General features: G+C 44.0%; 1 protein-coding gene across 1 annotated transcript; it reads right to left on the reverse strand.

Annotated features, from left to right (window-relative positions):
- Window positions 1–697: 697 nt before the first annotated feature.
- angptl5 (angiopoietin-like 5) lies at window positions 698–7,034 on the reverse strand. The gene is made up of 8 exons (XM_083763652.1): window positions 6,920–7,034; window positions 3,820–3,991; window positions 3,532–3,635; window positions 2,985–3,078; window positions 2,792–2,895; window positions 2,327–2,447; window positions 1,673–1,858; window positions 698–1,069 (listed from the first exon to the last, which is right to left on the reverse strand). The coding sequence occupies exons 1-8, from the start codon at window positions 6,974–6,976 to the stop codon at window positions 756–758; spliced, it is 1,152 nt and encodes a 383-aa protein (XP_083619778.1). The 5' UTR covers window positions 6,977–7,034; the 3' UTR covers window positions 698–755.
- Between the last annotated feature and the right edge of the window lie 1,710 nt (window positions 7,035–8,744).

The following is an 8,744-nucleotide window of genomic DNA, read 5'->3' on the forward strand; positions in this document are numbered from 1 at the left end:
TATGTGAAAATAATTTTGCACTATAAAGTTAGCCTACTGACAGCACATGAAATGTAACGTTCCAGCCGTCAAATTCTGTACTGGCCAAGGGAGACATCGAAGAGAAAGGACAGATGCAGAAGGATTTGGATGGATAATAAGGATAAGGATATGGAATGTCAGAACAGGTCAGCTCTATATATGGAGATCTAAGGGTTTGAAGTCAGATGTAGAGTTGCTGGCCAATATTGATGATATCTCCATCCCTGATGATGTCACGTGATGTCACGAGGCATGACCATATATGGAGGCATGGGGTGATGGACGGACGAACTGACTGACGGGAAATGCACGTTTTCATAGTAAATTGCGGTCGCAATAAGTGTTTTAATATTAGTAAGGGAAAGTCTGTATGCTCTCATCATTCATTTATTAATTATTGTTGTTATTGTGTTAATTATAACACTGAGGATTTTGTTGTGTTGCCCTAAAAAACAAGTAAAGGAGACTGACTGCCCTTTCTCCTTTATTTAAAAGAGGATCAGAACAATTCAGAGAGACACTGGGAAAACAATGTCAGTTCTCTTTTATTATTATACATCAGGTCGTGCAGAGCTGCAAACGATACAGTGCAATTTGTACCATACACTCTCTTGTCTCTCTATTTTACTCCTCTCCCTCCAACCCCCCCCCCCCCCCCCCCCCCCCCCCCCTCTCTCTCTCTCTCTCTCTCTCTCGCATTCCGTCTCTCTCTCTCTCTCTCTTTCCCTTTCTCGTCAATTATTGGTGGTAATCCTTCTAATCTTCATAGTCACAGATTTTATGCTGTGGGGAACTCCGCTCCGTGTCCAGGTTTCCCAGAGAATGTGCGCGTCCCTGCTCTGCTCCGGGTCTTGCGGAGAGCCGTTGAGGTTGGCCATTCCACACTGGTTGAACCACCAGCCGGTGTGGTTGTGCTGAGCGCTGCAGCTCTCCACCGTGCGGTTGTCCATGGAACAGAAAGGAACGCAGCCGTCGTTGTCCACGTCTGACGCGCTGAACGGAGCCGTGTTCTGGTTCTGCTCCTGTTCGTAGCCACGGAACGCATCGCCTGGAAGGAAATACAGGCTCATATAAGTATATGGTGTATGTGTGAAAGGGAGTTTTTTTTTGTGGTCCTCTCCCCTTGGGGAATGGCTGTGATGCTTTTACAGTGTCACCTAAGCTGATGGCTGCTCAGTTGGCTCTAATGACGGAGGGGAGCTGTTGTGTCTTGCTCAGGCACACTTCGACACATAAACTGGGCAAGCGGGGATGGGGGGGGGGACACCTTCCAGTTCCCAGACGGACTCTCTACCCACTCACACACAGATGCACATATACTCCCAGACAAACACAGTGCAAACGCACACACACACACACACACACACACACACACACACACACACACACACACACACACACACACACACACACGTCACACGCTGTAATGTATGTGTGTGGAGGGATAAACAGACATGTACTGGGCCATGTTTGTGCATGTTCTAACATGCATACAGATGGTACACAAACATTCGTGCATGCACACACAAACGGACACATTTTGTTCTTTGTGTGTGCATGTCTCCTATTATATATGTATGCACTACAGTATACAAGTGTATACAATGTCCATGAATTCATTAGAACATAGTCTTGGGTTGTATATTTCTACCTGCGCTGCCGGCGTATCTGCCCAGGTGTAAACTGTAGAACTGTGTGTCATTGCCCAGGCTGAAGTCATCGTATGAAGCATAGGCGGTTGTGTCATCCTGTGAGACCAGAGCGACGTGAAGCTGGAAACGAGTATCCTTCTGGTTCACTATGTTAAAGATCTGCCTCAGGCCCAACCAGTGTTCTCCTGCACGCACACACACACACACACACACACACACACACACACACACACACACACACACACACACACACCAACAGGTGTAACATGAACATGTGTGTATATGTGCACACACAGTCAGTCAGTTTATAGTGTGGTACACATAACCCACCACCCACCCCTTTTTCCCCTCGCTGTATATGTTTCTTTTCCCTTTTTTACCTCCTTCATGATGAATTCCTGTTCTGTTCGTTGGCTATATAGAAGTGTCTATTTGTACGTCTCTAAATGTTTTGATGATTTGAACATGGTGGACCCTCTTGTAAACAAGTGTAATGCTTTTATTGGGTCGTCCACTCACAGTTAACAGTCTTTGTATTGAGTTTGTGCTGAAATGTACTGTATTTCTGCAAACTGTTAATAAATATTTCAATCAATCAATAAAAAATGCTTGTGTGTTCCAACAAGCAAGGTACAGTAGTTGTAGTGAATTACCTGGAAGGTGTCCAAAGCCATCAACGTAGGCTGCCCAGGGGCGTTTGAAGTCAGTCATGCCATCTGTCCTCCTTTGCATCACTGTCCATCCACCACCCATGTAGTCCATCTCACAGAACACCTGCAGTGTAGACAAAATCAGACAGTTTTTAAAGTTTAAACCAACAGGTTGGAAAGTATATGGATACCAATACAATAATAAGATGTCCAGCACATTAGCTACTAGTCTACTCTTACTTAACACAATAATATACTGTATACTCAATAACAATGCAACACTGCCCGAGTTATCCACCAGGAAACATTTTTTGTTGTGATGTCATGATGATTTAATTGGAGGGGGTGGTGAGGGGGTGGTTGAGTGAACGAGCAAGCGAGCGAGTGAGTGAGTGTTGTTTTTTTGTCACTTACATTTTTATTCATTTTTTGAAACAAATTACAACATCAAAAATAAAAGTGTTTTACCTCAAAGGTAAAGTCTGTATTTTCTGGGTGCACCATGTAAATGCCACTGGGGATCTTGGGGACCACAGAGATCAGATTGTCTTGGACGTCACTGCAGTCTCGCCCTAAGAACAACATGCACGTTTTCACCCATTATCACACGTGTGTGCGTGTGTGTGTGTGTGTGTGGGGGGGGGGGGGGGTAGGAGCTTACCGTGGGCTTGCACAGGCTTAATGGAGTACATTTCTGTGTTACTCCTCTGCACCTCTGAGCTGAGAGTTTGCACCTTAGTCATCAGCTCCGTTACCTTAGAAATATAAACATTAAACGAATTGTAAAAGTCACAGATTGCAGCTTTAATCCATACTTCAGTTATAAACGTGCCTTTACAGACTGTACAGAAACAGTCTGTGTGATGTGAAGCGAGGGTGACATACTGACATTAGGTGCTTGTTGGACGTATGTGGCTTTCATTCCAGTGAAACAAATCTAGAGCAGTGGTTCTCAACCTTTTCAGGCTGCGACCCCCAAAATAATCATATTTGAACTGGGGGGCCCCACCCTGATATGCCCTGGGAATGTAGGAGATGCGGCGTTCAATTTAGCTCACAACTTTTCATGCAGTAATGTTTCTTTCTTTCTTTCTTTCTTTCTTTCTTTCTTTCTCTCTACTTTACTGTCATCTGGGGACCCCCCAAAATCATGTGGGGGGTCCCGAGACCCACAGGTTGAGAGCCACTGATTGAGAGGACTGCTTCACCTGCGAGGTGAGGAAGTCCAGGGATCGCTGCTGCTCCTCCATCACGTCTCTGACCAGCTTCCTGGTGCTCCGCAGATATACCAGCAAAGACTGCTGGAGATGGCCTGCAGGGCAATGGCAATGCATGTGTGTGCATGTTATTACGCACGCACACACACACACACACACACGTATATATGCACAAGCGCGAGCATGCATTTTGTGATACCAAATTATATATTTTATTATCAGCTGGACTCTTGTTAAAAGTCATTATATATCAAGATAAATGAATAAACGATAGTTTACCACAAAGTGAGTGTTTCTCATCTTTCAGCAGTTTGGCAGTGATGTCACAGGGGATTGTACATGCTTCCCGACCCTTACTCCCTCCCAGAGGCTTTTGGATTCTCACATGGGCTTCAGGGAAGTCATCACTGAGTATCTCGGATTGGTTGAAAGTGGTAGGGCCTCCTGGGTCCTAACAAAAGAGATTGCATGAGAATTACAACCAGCATGATCGGCAGTGATTACGTAACTACACGGTGTAATTGAACAAACCATCGTCATCTCTTATTCTACATCTCTTGGTTGTTTTTGACATTTCTTTTAAATTCCTTATTACTGAGATGCCAGGAAACGAAGGGCAGATAGAGGAGAGACACGCGAGACAAGACCAGGTGTCGGATTCAAACTTGGGCCTTCGCAGCTCACAAGGAGAACATGGTCTGTGCACTGAGTCAACATGGCAACCCCAATTCAAATTACTTTTTTAAATGTTCTTTGCGGCTTTCACCTTTATTTTATATTTTTTTATAGAGGGACAGACAGTAGGCTGACAGGAAATGGGGGAGAGAGATGGAGGACTGACATGCAGTAAAGGCCGTCGGGATCGGGAGTCGAAACCCGCGGCACACTGCTACCGGCCAAGGTGCCTGGACCGCTGAGCCACGGCCCAGGCCACAAATTACTTTTTTGACCCAACGTCTTCTCTTCGGGATAGCGTACTGATTCTCACTAAGTTTCATGAAAATCCACTGATTGACCTTCATTGTGACCATTCATTCATTCATTCACCTTTGTCACAGTCTCAGACTTTTCTCTTCTAGATGTTATTTTTCTATGTTATGTTCTACTTGTTTTGATTCTATGTTCTGTTTATCTAGATGTTGCATTTCTATGTTCTTGTTCTAGTTGTTTTGGTTATATGTTCATGTCTTCCCCATGTGTTTCTCATGTGTAATCAGCCCTCCTGTGTATATTAATCTTGTTTCCTAGTCAGTCCTTGTCGGTTCATTGTTTGGTGTCTCTCTGCTTTAGTCTGTATTTATTCCAGAACGTCAATTGAGAGCCTTTTTTCCAATGATGCCCTGATTACAGTAAACATGGCAAACAATTTAAACACAAATTACAAGATAATAGACATTTCAGAATGTACTGTAAAAGTACAGTCAGATCTCAGAGTATTCCTCACAAGTGAATGAAATCAAGTTCAAGATCACATCAAGACAGACACAGGTTTTTTGATTGATTGATTGAAATATTTATTAACAGTTTGCAGAATTACAGTACATTTCAAGCACAAACTCAATACAAAGACTGTTAACTGTGAGTGGACGACCCAATTAAGCATTACACTTGTTTACAACAGGGTCCACATTGTTCAATTCATCAAAACATTTAGAGACATACAAATAGACACTTCTATTCTATGTAGCTAAAGAACAGAACAGGAATTCATCATATAGGAAGCAAAAAGGGAAAAGATACATATACAGTGAGGGGAAATGGGGGGGGGGGGGGTGGGGGGATTCAGATTTTACAGAGGCCAGTTTCGAATTTCAGCCATCCGTAGGTGCCCTTTGAGAGCGGTTTTGAAGGAGTCAAGGGATTCACATGTCTTAATGACTGTTGGTAGGGCGTTCCACATTTTGGTGGCATAGGAGCGAAAATAATTTAGACCCTTGTTTGTGCCGAATCTGGGTTGTACATGGTTTGTTGCACTCCCTCTGGTGTTGAGGGTGTGGACTTCGTTTACATTAAGGAAGTATTTAGACTGCAGGTACATGGGTATCTTGGTGGTGTATCGAATCTTGTGGACCAGAACCATTGCAAGATGCTGTACTCTGTCGTCGACCCTAAGCCATCCCAGCCTGTCAAAGTGGGCAGGGGTGAGGTGGGTTCGGGGGGTGAGGCCAAGTAGGAGCCTGACCAGTTTGTTTTGGGAGGTCTGGAGCCTTGTTTTAAGGGCCTTTGAGGTGCTGTGGTACCAAGAGGTGGATGCATAGTCAAAGGAACCTTGTACGAGGGCTACTGTTAAGGTCTTTAAGGTGTTTTTGTTGACCAGTGAGGAGATCCTGTAAAGGAATCTTGTTCTTTGATTGACTTTTTTTGATTACGTTGGTGGCCATTTTATCACCGGAAAGATTGGCCTCCAGGATGGAACCTAGGTAGGTAATTTGATCTTTTCGTGTGATAATATTGTCACCCACTCTTACCAAGAAGCCATCTGCCTTGCTGGTGAGGACCATAGTAACGAAAGGCCGTCTTACCCAGTTCAGAATCAGAACAAACAGTGGGAATGTCTAAAACAAAGTAATCTTAAGAATTAGTAAGGCTTTGTAGATTAAAAAATAGCCAATGATGGCCAACCCACCTTGAACTTCGTTGCTGTCCTGAAGAAAGCGCCTAACTCCTAACCTTTTAGGTTTTTGATTTGAGCATTAAAATGTGCTTCGGCGTGTAAACCACAACAGAAACAAAATCTGCTCTGCTATGAAAAATCTTCTTTTTATTATCTTTTTTGTAATGATGTATGCATTTTGTGTGTGTGTGTGTGTGTGTGTATATAGATTATTTTTTTGTTTTTCCGACTATCCTTGGGATTGTGGGTGGGGGGAGGGTGGGATAGGGGATTGAGTTTTATTTTTTAACCAAATTAAAAATAATTAAAAGATCTTTATTTTTGTCTTAAAGGTAGGGCAATTTCACATATTTACCTAATAGTCCATAATATCTAGAAAACAATATCAGTTCCATTTTCAAAAATAACGATGTGGAAATTAATTATTAGTTATTAACTGCTTTTACTGCTACAACTGGAGCATTTCATAACAATAATTCTGTGGATACAGCTAATATGACCAGTCAGCATCACATTTTATGAAAGTTTCCATCCTTATAGAGAACCGGTGCTCGAATCATCAGCTGACAGAATACTTTAAATGTCTGTCAGCCAGTTTATAGCTACAGCTCAGTCACTTTTTCCAGACAGTAGGACGGTGCTATATATTCCCAGCTTTTCAATCTCAGTTGGTGCAGAATAGAGAGCACTGAGTGACAAGCTACAACTCACTCAAGTAAATAAACATTGCATGCATACTGTATGTACTAATATATGTATGGATACCTGTATGGTGGCGATAAAAGGCAGATGAAGCAGAAGGAGCAGGGTTATCCACATCATGTTTGCACCGTCTGACTCTATCCGTCTGTATGTCTGCAGCTGTGGTGCTGTCCTCACCGAACGTGTTTGTGAACGTGTTCATTTCCTCACCAGCAGGCGCCCCTGGCTCCTCTCTCTCTCGCTCTCTCTCTCTCTCTCTCTCTCTCTCTCTCTCTCTTTGCCTGTCTCTGTCTCTCTCTCCAGAAAAAGGTCTGTTCCATTCTATTCTTCCATACCTACACGCCTTACCTTTAATGATTCATTCATTCATTCATTCATTCCTGCAATCTTTAGTTTATTGCCAACCCCTCCAGCTTCATGTGTGCCCCCCATGACGTGTAGCAGCCAAGTCTATGGACTTTTATGTTAGCTTTAAGTAGGCCTATTCCCCCCCGTGACGTTATGTTTGTGTGTTCCCCAAAAGGTGCCCCTCACTTTACACAAGTGTGATTTTTTATTCCCTTCATTAATTCCCTTCACTTTTCCAATGGACCAACCGTTTTATGTGGCAGATGAGTCCCAAAGGTTTACTGACATGAGATCAGAAGTATGCCTTTTCTATCCATTCCAAAGGGCAGGGATTGCTGGCCCCAGATCTGTGGTTGAAAGTGACTACCTGTGGTCCTTCCTGGCATTCTATCGGCCTCTCACTCTCTCCTTTACTAAGCATTGTTGTTTTATTGCTTCACGGCTGTATCCTGCCTCCAGCATGAAAACCAGATGTAAGAGGGAAATGGGACACCTCGTAGTAATGTGTAAATCCCTCTCTCTCTCTCCCTCCCCCTCTCTCTTCCCCCCTCTCTCTCTCTCTCTCTCTCTCTCTGTGTCCCTCAGAAAGCAACATGTCCATCTCAGTGTGTATTAGCTGCCCTGCGTCACCCTCCCTCTGCTGCCCCCCATCCCCCCGCTCCCCATGAAACCACTGAGTCAGACATCTGAAAACGGCTTCTCGGAAAGTCAGACCAATTACTCGTATTAATTGGACAGTTAAGAGGTGAGGAAAAGTGAATGGCAACAGCAGCAGAAGCCGGGCAACACATTCCAGTCCAGGTACAGCTGGAGCCATGCAGGCTGTGTTGTCATGCTTAATTTAGCTCTGTTGTGTGATGGCGTAGGCACATGCCGGAAATAGTAGATCTACAAGCTCACCAGAGTCCCCATGACACATCTGCGACTACTTGGGTGAGCTTGTAGATCCTCTGTTTTTTGTGCCACACCACCGTATGGCGAAGAATACACCAGCTTAAGAGTGCCATGGAGAAGCAATGTCTCTATCCTGAGCGCCTCTATGTTTATGGACATGTTGGTGTTTGGAATGTGTGTAGTGCCTGGTGCCTGAACCCATATGGGATGTTACATCTGTGCAATGTTACGCACGCTCGTAAAGTAGTCTATTATTCATGTGAATGAATGACATGGTGACATGTCACATCTGACTTTGACAAGAGGAAACATTTCTCATTCAACCACGAAAACCCCAGCATCCGTAATGTAGCAGATTCGACAAGCTTGTCGATCGGCTATGTTCAGCGAAAGCTTTCCCCACGATAACAGAAAACAAAAACACTAGCATATAGCCCTGAGGGTCTCCACTCAACTATATGGGGTTTAAGTGGTTAAATGCTCTTATGTGTTTGTAAGCCAGCACTCAAGTCTCATCTGATGGTACACTTGTATCCACTTGGATTCAAATCTTGCCTGCCTCGAACATGGGGAACAAAACATGCACCATTCAGCCAAAGGGTTCTACTGTTCTGCATGTTTGACCCCCACCCTCCACTAGAAAACT

The sequence above is a fragment of the Protomyctophum parallelum genome, assembly GCF_964188405.1.
Source record: "Protomyctophum parallelum genome assembly, chromosome: 1".
Taxonomy (NCBI): domain Eukaryota; kingdom Metazoa; phylum Chordata; class Actinopteri; order Myctophiformes; family Myctophidae; genus Protomyctophum; species Protomyctophum parallelum.